This window comes from Heliangelus exortis, chromosome 22 (assembly GCF_036169615.1).
Source record: "Heliangelus exortis chromosome 22, bHelExo1.hap1, whole genome shotgun sequence".
Classification (NCBI taxonomy): domain Eukaryota; kingdom Metazoa; phylum Chordata; class Aves; order Apodiformes; family Trochilidae; genus Heliangelus; species Heliangelus exortis.
In genome coordinates, this window is record NC_092443.1 from 1,595,762 (window position 1) to 1,610,960 (window position 15,199).

Genomic DNA, 15,199 nt, shown 5'->3' on the forward strand with positions numbered 1-15,199 from the left:
CTTTGGCTGATATAGACACAGCAGACCCAGGTGTGGAGGGTAAGAGGAGAAAAAATGCAAGGGTTTGACCTTCTGCGTAGGCAAATCCTTTGTTGATTCATAGAGGGATTTCTGTGGACATAAATGTGGGCACAGATTTCTGTGGCTGGATTTCAGGGAGTAGGGGAGAAGGGAAAATCACAGAAGAGAACAGTGAGAAGCAGCTGCTCTCTGCACCAGGCTTCAGAGGAGCTGCAATGGTAGCAGTGGAGATGGAGCAGTGAGAGAGGCAGGGACTGCTTCTGTCTGCATGCTGGGCTGTACAGATCTGTTCCCCTCCTCAGTACAGGAATTACTGAGCTCCCTTTTTCCCCATTGCTGTCCCAAAGCAGGCTTACCTAGCAGAACTGCTGTGTGTCTCACCTGGATCCCAGAGGGAACGTGGAATTGCTTGGCTGGTGCTGCTGTTCCTAAGTGCAGATGATTGGAATTTCCTGACAAAGTCATCTTCCTATTTGCCTCCTTGCTGTAGTGAAATACTTGAGCTGCCTTCTTTCCAGTTTCTCCTTTGGGGCTGGATTAAATCCCTGGTCTACCCTTGGTTGCCTCTGCACAGCTCTTCTCCTTTTTCCACTCAATGGCCCTCTTGTTTCCTTGTCAGTCTGTTTGCTCCTCGTATATTTTAGGAATTTTTTATTAATCTTTCCCTTCCTGCTGTTTTTGTTTTGCCTGCTGCTCCCCTGGTATTCCTCTGCAACCTGATTTGGCTGTTTAAACCTTTTATATTTCAGATGTCTGTGTTGTTCAAATCTTCCCATTGGGAGCCTCTAAATTCATGGTCTCTGCAGGCATCCTTTGCTACCTTCTTCCAAGATTTGTCAGTATTTAAGGAACATGTCAAGATCTTTTTTTTTTTCATAAGTTCTCTGGGACACAGATTGCATCCATCCCAAACTGCTGTGGATAAGGAGCTCCCTTGACCAGCAGTGGGTCCTTGGCATTAGTTCAGACAACTAGAACTTCAGGTTTTTAAAAGCTGTTCCAAGTTTTCTCCATGGTGACTTTTTGGAGGCAGCTTTTGCAACCACAGCAGGCACATGAAAAGTTTCAGTGAAGACAACCTTGTGTGTCAAGGGAGAAGGCATCTCAGGGGCTGCCTCTTGGCTTGGTCCCAGGAGTGATGGAGCTGTGGTGCCAAGGAGCTGTGTTGTGATACCCTGAGAGCAGAGAGTTGGGTTGGTTCTTAGAGGACAAAGTCTGCATTTTGCCATCCTGGGTCTGGGGCAAGTTGTGCTTGGCCTGTTGGGAGGATGAGTTACTGACAGGGTGGGTGAAGCTGTGCTGGAAGGTGCCTTCAGGTCTGGTAAGAAGGGGCTGGCCTGGCCTTTTTTTTTTCCTGGGAAAAAAAGGAGCCATGGGGCAAACTGGGACACAGCTGAGGGCAGTTGTTTGTTTGCTGCCTGCTTGAAGAGGAGACAGTGGTGTTTAGACTTTCCAGCTGGGAAAGCACTTTGAAGACTCCCTTGAGGAAAGACTGTTGCACTTGGTTTGTTATTTTCAGCCTTTGGGGTTTTTAGTCTATAGATTGTGTCTCTGGGAATCCCTTTTTTTTGTTGTTTTTTTTTTTGATCCATTCTTGAAGGGGCACAGATTTGTGGTATTGAGGAGAGGATGTGCTCATGGGGACACAGTTATATGGCTTTGCAAAACTACTTTTCTAGCCTTGGCTCAGGGTCCAAGACCAGAGTTCCCACATGCAGAGAGAAGAAAACAATGCAACCCACAGTGCTAATGTGGTAATAAAAAGGCTTGTCAAACTGCTACCAACTTTCACTGGCAGGGAGGAGAGAGGTTTTGAAAAAAAAGTTTCTATTTGGTATTTTTTTCCTAGGCAGGGCTGGCCAGTTTGACATCTGGGTCACTGACTGTTCCTGTAGAAGAGTCTGGGAGTGTTTTCTGAGATGCTCTGGGGTTTGCTCCAGACTTTTGGAAGTCCCTGGGAGGTGTTTGGACCTTCATTCTCCATGGAAATTCCAGTCATGTTTAGGGGAGTTACAACCTTTGTGAAAACAGTCCCTGCTGCTGCTCACATACCACGAGAAATTCTTGGCAAGCTGAGAGGTAGCTGAATAAAACCCCTGGCAAGCAGGGGGCCACAAGCCCTGCACCACAGTGTGCCCAAACATCACCTCTGAGAGGGACAGAGCTTGGCACTGGGATGGGTCAGGAAACAGGTTGGGTTCAGTGCATGTGTCACAGTTTGGGGACAGCAGCTTTAGGAGCTGGGCTGGGAGCTGCCAGGGGAAGAAAGCTGATGATGTCCCCATCCTTGTTTCTGGGCTGATCCCAAGGAGGTGGGGGGGAATATGAGCTCCCACCAGCCCAGTCCTGGTCTCCAGAGCATTGCAGCCTTTGCTGTGTCCAGATCTATAAATCTGCTACAGGAATTGTAATATTCAGGCTATCAGATTTTTTTTTTTTTTTTTTAATGTAGGAGAGAGAAGATTGTGTACAAGAATATCTCCAAAATAACCCTAACTGGCTTGCAGAGCTCAGAGTTAGCCTGTGAGCTTTATAGGTGCTCGTGAAACCTTAATTCATCTGAATGCCTCAGTGCAAGATAATCTTAATATCTGATCCTATCCCAGTTCCTGGTAGCTGGTTGGAATTCTTATCAGACTGATGATGGACCAGGAGAAGCATCATTTGAAAATGAAATGTAACTGTTCCATCATCTGTGAGCTTTATATTCCTCATTCATGGCAGTATTGTACTTGCTTATTGTGTGTTAGATTGTGCCTGGATGCTGGGCTGAGATGGAACATTTGGTGATAGGAGGCCCTCTAACTTTCATCTGGGCCTGAGGATGTTGTGGACTGCAAGCAGAATGTTTTTCTTACCCATTTCTTAGCCAAATGCATTCAAAGCCATCATCCTTTTACAGGACAGCACCTGTGAGGAGTGTGTGTCTCCACTTTGTGACATTAGAAGGGGAAAAAAAGAAAATTGCATTTATTTTTTTTTTCCCAAAATGGAATAAATAGTAAATATTTCACAACCCCATAAATAAAATATGATTGGCCTGATTTTTTTAAAAACATATTTCCCTTTGGGCTGTGACTAAACATGAGAAAGTTCAGCCTAAGAGGGAATTTATTTGAAAAAGCAGTGGAAGGTTAGAAGCAAGGATGTGGGCTGGAATCTGCCTTGCAAACGTTAACTGTGGAGGCAGAGTGCTAATGCCTTGCATGTGTAAAAACATTTAGAGGGTTGTGAATTTAAACCATGAAATTAATATATTCAAAAGCATGGTTTCCAGCCCAGATTTTACACTTAGAGGGCACGATTTTAATGTTCTAACTAGTGGTGGGAAGATATGAAAGTGATTTACTGGCATTAGGGAAGAACATTTAGCATCTTCCATTTCTCAATTAATTTTAAAGTTTCAATTTTGTAACCTTAATGTTTCCTTAAGGTAAATTTTAACTTTTTATTTCCTTTTCCTTTTGGGGGCATTAACAGAGCAAACAATGAGAAGTTCCACTGCTGTGTTTGGTAAAACTTGCACATAAAAACCTAACACAAATGCTGTGTGTGTGCACACCCACCTCCAGATGCCAGAGTGAGTGGTTAGTCACTTCCAACTTTGGGATTAATTTTTCCAATGTGCTTATTTAATAATTCTCTCAGTCCGTGGGGAGAGCTATAAAAATGAATTTTATTTGTCTAATATGTTTGCATTTTAAGTAGGTAAAGTCTTTTGAGATTCCTGGTTGCTTAACAAGGAGATGGATATATATAAATGACCAGTGGGCTGAGACCAAGAATGATAAATTTCATTGCTGGAGGAGGACATTAAGAAAATAACTCAGAATTTAGTTCTGGGATCTATAGTGCCAAAAAATGTTAACCTTAAGGCATGTGTTCCTTCAGTGCTGCAGTTGTTGCCTTTCTCAGAAGCAGCTTTGGGGCTGGAAGAAGACTTTTTTTGGCAAGGTGCAGTGCTGCCCATTGCACCATCACACTCCTCATTCTCTGAGTACCTTGCAGGACTGGAATGGGAGAGGGATTTATCACTGCAGATTCCCAGGTTTTCTGTAACATGGGAGATAATTTCCCATTGCCTTTCTCTGCTGCTCTTTGCTGGTTCTGACCTCATACCTTCCCATTACATTTGTGGTGGGGTGGAAGAGGTAACAATTTGTGCAAATCCTACAGTTCCACAGCTCTGGAGAGGACCAGTTGCTGTGTGTGTAGTTTTAATCTAAGGTTTTAGAAAAGGAGGCTTTGAAGTTGTCTGTAAATCTGTGCTCTTCACATGATCTGAGGCAAAGAATTGCTAATATAGCAATAAAAATAAAATTTCTGCCCATTTTCCAGATACTGGCCAAACAGGCCATGTTTACAGAATCTGGATGATAATCTTTTGCAACAGATTTCTTAAAGAGTTCCTAGGCAGCAATATTGAGGGGAAATATATTCATTCTAATAAAAAGGATAAGAACTTTAGTAATCCCAGACTGTTCTGATCATCCATCAGTTTGTCCTGAAAATGCCAGGAGAGCTTTATTGAGGATAGAAATACATCCCTCCACCTTTATTAAGAAGAAATATGCTTTCTGTCTTCTGGCATGGGTTGAAACTCAGCAACAGCAAAGGTGTACAAGCAGCAGTGCCATTCATTATTCCAAATTCTACTCTCAACCTGAACCTTTGTCTGCTTGTTGGCATTTCAGCAACACTGAAACTGACTGAATACCCCCAAAACAAACAAACACAAAAATAAACAAAAGAGCCCTCACTTTAAGAATTTTAAGTATTTAAGTCCTCAGTATTTTTACTTCTAGGGATATTCCCAACCAGGAAAGGCAGAGCAGTACAACATTTACCTTCTTGAGACCTTTTCCTTTCATCCTAAACTTTACCATTCTTGATTATCTTGGCTGATGAAAGAGACAAAAGTTCTGCATCCTTACTCTTAAATTTTGTTCTATTTTACGAAGTTTTATGGAGCCAGGATTCCTTCTTCAGTGCTGCTCAGTCACTAACTGTCACTTTTCCTTTCCACTTTGGAAATGAAGCAGTGATACTCTCATTGAATTCCCAGATGGAAATGGAAGGAAAGGGAAAGGGAAAGGGAAAGGGAAAGGAAAAAGGAAAGGAAAAAGGAAAGGAAAGGAAAAAGGAAAGGAAAGGAAAAAGGAAAGGAAAAAGGAAAGGAAAGGAAAAAGGAAAGGAAAGGAAAAAGGAAAGGAAAGGAAAGGAAAGGGAAGGGAAGGGAAGGGAAGGGAAGGGAAGGAAAGGAAAGGAAAGGAAAGGAAAGGAAAGGAAAGGAAAGGAAAGGAAAGGAAAGGAAAGGAAAGGAAAGGAAAGGAAAGGAAAGGAAAGGAAAGGAAAGGAAAGGAAAGGAAAGGAAGAAGGAAAGGAAAGGAAGGAAAGGAAAGGAAAGGCCCGTCCCGGCCCTACGGTCCCGGCCCCCCGTCCCGGCCCGGAAGGCCACGGAAAAGGAGAGGGAAAGACTCCTGCACTCCCTTCCCGTCCCGTGTCCCGGACAAGGAAAGGAAAAGAAGGAAGGAAACCCATAGGAAGAAGTGCCGATGAGGCTTCCTTTCCTTTCTGAAAGCTCCAGTGCTACCGTAGCATACGTCGTGTCTGTTCCCAGCCAAACCATTTTGATTCCAAAAGGAGGTTCCAGTAAAACAGCCTTTACTGTGTGTTCTGTAGAACTCCCCAGTGTGGCTGAATGGGGAAGGCAAAAAATTCAGCATCCTTATTGATACAAAATGATAAAGCTTATTGCAGCAGCAGGTTAGGTATGCACAAGTACACCCACCTTTTTTAATTATGCAAGGTTGAGGCTGTTCATTGTTAAATTGAATCTCTCTTCTCAACATTCTTTATCTTACATGTAGTTACAATCTGAATAAAAAGGAATCCAATATTGCTGTGAAGTGACACCAAAATGAAAAAGTATGAAACTAGATCTGCTGGTGTTAATTACATTGTCTGCTCTGTCTGAATTTTGTAGTGGAGTCTGAATATCCTGGTTCATAATGCTGATTGTGGGGATAATCATTAAACACCATTGTATTTTCACATTAAATTGATAATTGCTGTCTGTTTGGATTCAACTTTAACATACTTTTAACTGTGGGAGAAGGAAATTCATTGATGTGTAATATCCTGACAAGCCCTGGGAACTGTTTTCTCTCTCAACATCCACTGAGTTGCAAACCATCTTCTCCCCTAAATGTTTTGAAAAGAATTACATTATGTGACCATCAGGCTGTTATGAAGAAGGGATTTGTCTTTCAGAAATTAATTCAGGATATTCCCCTCTGGATGGAATTTCCTACTACTCTGCCATCAGATTTCCAGACCTGGAGGGATTACATACAGCCCTGGTTGGTCTCCATTTCAATCTCCATTGTGCTGATGCATGGGTTGGATAAAGTATCACAGAATTCATAGAATTCTCTGGCCATGTGCTTGAAAGCAGATTAAAAAATACTGTAAGGTGAAATCAGTCCTGTAGCTGCTGAATCCATCTGCAACAGGAGCTGGGGATAAGCTCTGAAATGCTTCAGTCAGAAAGCAGATACAGACCTGTGGCTCCTTACCTTGACAACTTGAAGATGAGCTCATGTATTTCACCAGTTTTGGGAATTTCAATGGATTTGGCCCCTCTGTGTGAAGGTTTGGAATTAACTTTTTCTTGGCATGGTAGTTTGCAGGCTGAGGACCCCCTTCTGAGAAGCACAGGAAGCACCATGCTAGATGTCTCCTGTTTTCCTGAGAAAGGCCAAATGGTTGTGGGAAGGAAGTAAATGATCATGAAATGAGTGACCCTGGAATAGTTTGCCCACAGGGAAGGGTTTTTTTCCTAACTTCCATTTAGGAGCTGGCTTGTACCTTTGTGTGTGAGGGTTTCCTTCCTTTCCAAATTTCTGGGTTTTATTATTATTTAATCCTTACTAATGTAACTCTAGATACTTTAATCCTCTTACAGGGTTGCTGCTGACTTTGGGCTCAGTCCTGCTCCCTTTTCCAGGAGTTTTGCCTTTAAGTTGAGCTCTGCCAGCTCTTAATTCTGCTGGCAACTCTGCTTGGCTGTAAAACACAGGTGTGAACCCTGCAAGAGCAGTTTGAATGAGGAGTAGATGGAGGTGTGCAGGCAGGAAGCTGTTCAGGGTGGGTTAAAGTGATCTGTAGTTTGTGATACAGAAGTCCTGACCTTTCATCAAATTCCTGATTGCTGTCATTCCCTTCCTGGGCTTCAGAGCAAAATCCACTGAGGCTGGGGGCCAAGTGCCCTGGGGAAAAAGAAGCCTCTTTCCCCTGCCACTGGTGGTCATGTTTTCTCTGCCCTCCAAACTGAAATCTGGGCTTTCTTCTCTGCTGAATATTCAAAGCAACACAACAGAAACATCTTAGCATACTTAATGTTGCATCTGGGAAGAAAGATGACCTGGCTGATTGTCCCTGAGGCAGAGATTTCAGCAGCAGAGTGGTGGCTGCACAGAGACTGCAGGACAGGAACCAGGAGCAGCACTGGGAGCAGCAGAAAGGAGGAGCCCATTCCCTGCCTTTACTGAAGGTGCACTTGCAAATGGTCAAAATGCTTTCAGATCCCATGAAGTTCTTTCTTGGGGTCACTGAAAAATCAGCTCAGTGTGTCAGTCCTTTCTATCCCAGCAGCTGCTGTGTCACACAGCTCCCACTTGTCATTTTCCCAGCCGGTCGTGAGGCTGTGTTTGGTGTGTGTATTTCATGAGATTAAATGTGGGCTGACTGAAAGATAGAATTAGACCTCTATCTAGAATCATCGCTTCCCTAGGAAAGACTCAGGAGCGTGCAGGTGGAATCTGGAGTTTGGGTTTAAATGGATTTCTTTTAAGCATTTTGAAACGGGAGGTTTGGCAGCAGTGTCACACGGGGACTGCTCACCTTGCAGCAGGGCTGTGTTCTGCAGGGCTGTTGCCTGAATACCAATAAGAGGCAGCACTGAACCTCTGTACTAGTGGGCTAATTAATCTTACCCTGTATTTTTCCTTAAATCCTAATAGTGCCTGTTGATGTTTCTGCGTTTTGGTGAAGCTGCACTACCTCCCTGGTGACAGGAGAGAGCTTGAATCTGACTGCACTTTCTTACCCAGCATTAGTTTGGCCATGGATGGTGCTGTCCCTTCAGGGGTTTTGGGGTGGGGGCTTCACTATGGCCTTCCCAGCACACCTGAGCACTCCCAGTCCTTTATACTCATCCCATAGAAAGCTGTGTTGCATTACATTCTGGCTGTGCTGCCCCAGCTGGAATCTACCTCAGTGGAGCAGTTATAACCCAGAGCAGGAAGAATGGCAGCATACAGGCTGGTTCTGCTCTGTATCTTGCTAAAAAAGCTGTTGCTGCTGGGAGCAGCAGTGACAGTGTCTGATGTCTGGCAGCAGAAACAGCTTTATTGGGGCAAGAGGAAGGTGTCTGGCACCAGGGTGCAGCCCTGGAAGAGTGACCCTGTTTCAGAGAGGGTAAAACTTAGCTACACATTGGCAAACTCCTGATAGTTTCTGAATTCTGAGTGAACCTCCTCGTCTCTGAGACTTGGCACCATTTGCTGGCTGCTATCTCCCTTCAAGACTCGAGGAAGAGATAAGTACCAATACCAGCTGGAAGAAATGCTTGCTTCTCCAAACAAGTTGTTTCACTGTAATCTTTGGAGATCGTTCCTCCTTCGGGAAAACAGACTCCTAGCAAGACAAGCACAACCCTCTTCTCTTGGAAGGGTTTTTTTATCATGTTTTCATTTTCCTGGCACAGCCCAGGGAGGGCAGTGACCGTACCCAGGTCACCACTGCTGACACTGAGATCCCCTCAACCTTTCCTAAGTTACTGTCCTGGTTTGGGCCAGGATAAAGGTGATTTTCTGTCTTGTACTTTTGCTTTTAGCTAAGTCTCTTGTAAGTAGTTGCACTTGCTGAAATTAACAGCAAGCTTCTCAGACAGTGTGTGCTTTTAGGACTGATAACACTTGATGTTTAGAGTTACTGCTGGAGACTGGTGTGCAGAGCCAAGGACACTGCTCAGCTCTGAGGAAAACTTTTACCCTCCAGAAGGGATAAAGAGGTCCCACCTGCAGCCTCCCTTGGGGAGGAACGGACAAGAGAGATGCCAGAACTGACCAAACAGAGGATTCCATCCCATATACGTCATACTCAGGATAAATTTGAGGGATCACGAGGGCCAAGCCAGATTTCCAGCTTCCAGCTGCCTGCCCTCCCTGCCTCTCCTGCTTCCCTTCCTTCACCCAGCATCCTGGGAGGATTCCATCCCTTCCTCTGCCTGTGCTCCTGATCCATCCCAGCCTCAATCTGTGTGTTCTGCCTCCAGTTCCCAACTGCTGCTGACCCCAGGATTCCAGCCTGGACTTTCCCAGGGCTGCCCTGCAGCCTCTGTGGTGATGTGAGAGTTACTGGGGGAAAAGAGGGGAGGAACGTGGGATCCATTTTCCTGTGTATTTGTATATATTTAGTAATTTTTCCTATTTATCATTACTGTTTCATTAAAGTTGTGTAGTTTAATTTTCAACCCATCAGTCTCTCTCCCTTATTCTCTCTTCTTTCTTTATCAGGGAGGAGAGAGAGATTAATAGAGAGAACCTGTTATTTGGTTTAATTGCCAGGCCAGTGTTAAACCCTGACAGTTACAGAGACTACAACTACCTGTGCCTGTTGGAGTCTGTCTGATGGCTTACCTTTAGCATTTAATTTTATTCCTTTCTAACAGTTTATTGAGCACTTTCCTGCCAAACTAAGGCCATAATACTTTTCCTTCCTCCAAATGGAGGTATTGAAAGTGTTTGGTATTTGGTACTCCTTTAAAAAATAAGTCTTGAGTTCATCTAACACATGGCTCATTTCACCTCCAGAAGGAGGTTGGTTTCTTGCCTAGCCATGTGAGACTGATTACTGATGACATATTATGGATTTTCTCTGCTAATAATTGACTGGTTTTTTGCAACAAATATACAGATACTCACTGGCAATCCTTAGATTCTCTTTGTTGTCAAAATGGATCCAGGGCAGACTGAAACCCTCAGTGCTGGTGTGTGACCACAGAAGGAGACTGCATAAGATTGTATAATGAAATGGAGTTAAAAGTGCTTTCATCACTTGAATGTTCTTGCAGTCCTGTTTTGCTTCTCCTCCTTCTCCTCTTCCTTGAGCCCTTCTCTGCCTGAAGCAGCAAATCCTTTTCATCTTGGTATATATGCCTGGGCTCTGTCTCCCTTATCCAGCCTGGACTTTTTGAAATTCCTTAGATCTATCTTACCATTGCTGTGCTCTGATTAAGATACAAATATTTTTTGATAGCAGAAGTAAAGTTCCAGTGCCCAGCTGTTTAACACCTCTTATCTTTGGCATTTTTCTCTTATAGATCACCATAGCTTCTACTGTCATTCTGCCAAGCAGAATAAAGGGGTGGAAAGTGATTCTTCATTTAGTGTTGAAGCCCCATGTGCTGATGGACTGCAGTAGTGAACCCAAGTGAGCAATTAGACTGTACCACTGCATACTAGCTTGAAATATTTATTTATTTTAAAATTATTGAGAAGTAAAAAATAAAAGCTTACTTAATGTGCATACTCTGGTGTGTTTGAATGCAGTGCAGAAGTAAGAACAAGGCTTTAACTTTTCTAATCACATGGATACAGGAATACAAGCAACTGGACTACTGCAGGGGAGCTCACTGAATGGCAGCTCATCTGGGGAGCCAGGGGTGCTGACTCTTGTTCCTGTTGTGAAGGAAAATACAATAATTTCAGGATCCTTTGTGGCTACAGGAGCTGATGGGTTTTACTTTGTTTTTAAGTGGTTGGCTACTGCAGGTTGCAGTGACACAACAGCTGAGGCAAAAACTTTGTTGTCTTCAGTGAGACCAAAATTAATCAATAAGAATCTCAGAATTTTTGCATCTGTCTTGTCTTCCCCACAGGACTGTGGAGGACGGGGTCTGTTGGTGCTGGGATGAGGGGAGGGGTCTAGGATGCAAACAGAGATGAAACCGAACTCTTTATCAGTCCTCGTGTTCATTGAGCACTGTCCTGTCCTCTTTGGATTGTTGGTTGTCTCTGGGTTTGTTTTTTACAACATGCCCTTACAGTACTTCAGACACAGTGATCAGGAAGCAGCAGACACATCCAGTCCCTGGTGTAGTTGGCAACTTAAGGACTTTTGCTTCTAACAGCTCATCTGTTGGCTCTGTGCTTGGTTCCACCACTTTGTTGAGGTCCTGACCAGCACTTGGCTGCTGTAGCCCCAGACTTCCAAAGGAGTTTTCAGCAGGTCCTGCTGCTCTGCTTCTTCATGGCTCTGAGGTCTTTTGGAGGCTGCACTGGAGAGCAGAGCTTCCTGAACAGGGAATCCCAGCTCAGCATCTTATATCCCATGGGGAGAAAGGGGTTATCTGCACACAGCCTTGGAGGTGGGACAGAGAATGTGGGGTCAATGTAGCTGCATGGGGGAGTCTGATGGAGCAGCAGCCTCTGGAGTGTTTGCCTTTTACCTCAGAGTCTCTAACATGACCTGTTTTCTTCTTCCAACAGACAATTTTAGGTACACGTGTGACATTTGTGGGAAAAAATATAAATATTATAGCTGCTTTCAAGAACACAGAGACCTACATGCTGTGGATGGTGAGTACTGTTAAGACACCCAAACTGGAATGAGAAACCTTTGCTGTGTGTTCCAGGGAAGGGCCAGGGTGGTTCTGCAGGATGTGCAGGACATGGCACAGCATGGCACCCACCTTTGGCAGCAGAGGTGCAGTCCTGGGTGCTGCTGCAAGAGGTTTGCTGTGCTTGGTTCTCTTTGGGTGCATCAAAATAACCCCTCTGCTGGGACCTTGCAGTCCTCCTGTCTGAATTAAGGTTCAGGGTTAGGGTAGATGTGCTGGAGCTTGAGTCCCTCAAGGTAAATTGCCAGTCTGGCTAATTGCTAGGCAAGAGTTTGTTGCCTTTTGGTTTCTGACTTCACAGGATTTGTTCCCAACATTCTCCTCTGTGAGAAACCACATTTCAGAGTTGCCAAATGTTGGTTCATTCTGGTTAATCCCTGTGGTAGTGAACTGAGGCAGTTGTCAGTGGACCTTGCCAGCCAGATTTTCCTCTGTGGATGTAGAGGTGGTGACACACAGACAGAAGCAGACACCCTCCTGCAGAAGGGCTGTGGAGCATCCTACATTGAGGGAAATAGAAGCAACAACATTCAGCAACAAAAGATTTCACTTGCCCCTTGCTCCCTGGGCACCTGAAGCTCCACAGCTGAGAGCCACAGATACTCCAGGCTCTCACTGGTGTGTGATACTACAGGTCCATTGGTTTTGCTCCTCACTTGGCCAAGGAGGGAGCCCTGGCAATTTTAGAGAGAGGCTGCTCAGGAAGCAGAAGGATTTTGAGGGACTGGGCTGTCTTGGCTGTTTTTCACAAGACATCGTGTCCAAAAAATGTGCTGGTTTTGAATGAACCGTGTAGGATGTGCTCTGAGAACAGTCAAGGTTTTCTTGCAGTCCCTCGTGTCCTGGGGGACCAAAACTAAATGAAAGTCCCTGTGAGAGGGATGTGTCTGCTTCTGTCTCCAGAGCTGTGGTGCAGGGAGCTCTGCCTAGGGTTCTGTCAGGGTTTGGAAATGGTTTCTTCCTGTGACCTGCAAGGACAAGGATTGTCTCAGTTCCTCCGAGGGACTTCTTGTGTCTCAGCAAACACAAGTGGGAGGCAGCCGTGGATCTGAACTTCCCGTGGGGCTGTGTCAGTGTTGGAACAAAGGCCTTGAGGATCTGTGTGTAATAGGGCTGGGCATGCTCAAGTAGTTCCTGTGTGGATGCTGCTGGGAAGAGGAGGGACTGGGGCACCAAGCCTGGTTTATTCTGTGGGGCTGAAATGTGCTGAAGCAGTGCGTGAAATGCAGGAGGAAACCAAGGCCATTTAAGAGGATTTAATTTCTGTTTTGTTTCTTCCCTTCCTTCTTCTATTCTGTGTTAGTTTTTAGTGTGGAAGGGGCCCCAGAAAACCGGGCAGGTAAGCAGAGATCCTTCATGTGCTTTATTTCACAAACCTTTTCAAACACTGAGTAATACAGGCACAGCAGGTCCATTTCTACATTTGTAAGAGTCAAGGGAGTTGTGTCACAGATGGCAGCAGGAGAGCAGTGTCCTCTGTCCCTCCCCTGCCACGTACAGCCAGTAGGTTGATGCCCAGCCCTAGTAGGTACCAGGCTTTTGTGGTACATACAATTGATGAGGCTTTTGGTGGTTCATGTCTCTGGTGATCTAGTGAGCTGTTCAAGGCATAAATTAAATTATTTTATAAAATGGGTTGGGTTCTGATTTGTTGCTAGCTGTACTGTTAGATGGTAGAAAGCCCCTGGTCAGTATTTGTGAGCTGACTTGCTTGCACACTGCATTACCATGCCCACTTTCAGGCAGTAACATCATGAGATTGGAGATGCACTGGAAGCAAATCAGGAAATGTGTATCAGGCTTTGCAGTGCCTTTGTTTAGCCTTCCTCTGTATTTTTTTACACAATATTTATCCACAAGGTATGCTGCTGATCTGGAAGGGAATAACATCTGCTTAGGGCACCTGAGGAGAAGCAGGGACAAGTCAGACAGAGGGGTCATTTGGTTTATAATTCCTCTCTTGAAATCTTGTTCCAGCTCGATGTGTCATTACAGGTGCAGGAGCCCTCAGTGCCCGTGCAGCTGTAGAAGGAAAAGCTGAGGGTGTTGTCAGCTCTGTTGCTGGTTCTGTTCTCTTGCAGACCCCTATGACCAGGCCGTCATAGCAGCAGATGAAGTGAAGGAGGAGGAGCCAGAGCCGTTCCAGAAGATTGGGCCAAGTATGAGTTGTTAACACACTTCCAAATGTGAAAGAGAAAGCACAAGGGTTTCACGTCTGGCATTAGCTGGAGTGCCTCTAGGAAAACTGGAGAGCACTGTGTGACACAGGGGTCTTGGGAGCTTGAAGGTGCTGAAAGATAGGTTCAAAAAAAAGATACCAAACTCTAGCAGCCCTGGCTGTAAGAAATCCAGCTTTGTGATCATTTTCTGATCAAGGGTTGTGCAAAAAGAAATTTAAGAGAAAAGCTGGCAGTGGTTGGAGAGGGTCTTTAGGTGTCTTAAGGGTCTTAAGAGAAAGGTGCTTGCTTTCACTCTGCCTTTGTGATGGGTTCATAAAACAGAGCAGGGTCAAGCTGAGAGAGGATCAGACTTTGCCAAAGTATTTATCTGAATTCTCTGTTTTGCAAACAGTTGATTAACCCTGGATTTTCCTTTGGCATGCAGCTTGCTGTCTGTTCTGTACTTCCCAGTGCTGGCAGGGGCAGGAGGTGTCAGTGTGTTGTTACACTACACCATTACTACCAGCATCCCCAAAGGAGGAATCAGCACAGTTCTTGCAGAAAGCACCTCCTCCTGTGGGAGAAATCTACAGTTCCAATATAAAAGTTCTAACATTAAGACTTGACCTTGGCAACTTATTTCCTAGTTTAACTGTTCCTGTTGTTCACACATCACAGGCTGTCAGTAACCAGAAGACAAAACTGTGTCATCTGTAATGCAGACTTTAGAAAAGGCTTCTCTCCTTTGTCCTGCACCCTTACTTACACACTTATTTGGGATAAACTCCTGTACTTGTTCAGTTCTACATGGTCTGTCACTCTGGAGTTTGACTTTAACTGTCCTTGCTGAGAGTAAAAGATGGGTGAATTACAGGACAGAGAAGTTCCAAAGGCATGAGTTATACACTCTGGGTTTTTTCATGTTGGCACCTTCTGTGTAAAAAGTGGTTGTGTGAGAGTGCTGGACTCCTTTCTGATCTTTGTCTTTGTTTTATTTCCACAGAAACTGGCAATTACACCTGTGAATTCTGTGGCAAGCAGTACAAATACTACACTCCCTACCAGGAACATGTGGCTCTGCATGCACCTATCAGTGAGTATCCTGCTGGAGATTTATTATTTCAATACAAACTCATTTACAGGGGCTGGTGGCAAGCATGAGGGTTGCAGGAGAGGGCATCAATCCTATGGTTCTTCCCAGTGGACCTGTGGGATTCCAGCTGGCAGGACACAGAGCAAGTGCTGACCAGGACTGAGCTGGAATCTCCTTTCAGGGGTTTGATACTTTATTTTCTTGTTCCACTGAAGGTTCTGGTACCTAAAGTGCACGTAA

The 15,199-nt window shown here is 44.7% G+C and overlaps 1 protein-coding gene across 17 annotated transcripts in view; it reads left to right on the top strand.

Annotated features, from left to right (window-relative positions):
* The window catches only part of ZNF618 (zinc finger protein 618), a 125,848-nt gene that overhangs the window by 78,697 nt on the left and 31,952 nt on the right, over positions 1 to 15,199 (top strand). For 13 of the 17 annotated variants that reach the window (XM_071766378.1, XM_071766376.1, XM_071766386.1 and 10 more), the window contains 4 exons: positions 11,577 to 11,666; positions 13,011 to 13,046; positions 13,789 to 13,866; positions 14,870 to 14,959. In XM_071766378.1, coding sequence (XP_071622479.1) covers positions 11,577 to 11,666; positions 13,011 to 13,046; positions 13,789 to 13,866; positions 14,870 to 14,959 — 294 coding nt within the window. The remainder of the gene's footprint in view (positions 1 to 11,576; positions 11,667 to 13,010; positions 13,047 to 13,788; positions 13,867 to 14,869; positions 14,960 to 15,199) is intronic. The other 4 variants (XM_071766379.1, XM_071766384.1, XM_071766391.1 and 1 more) reach the window with 2 other exon arrangements.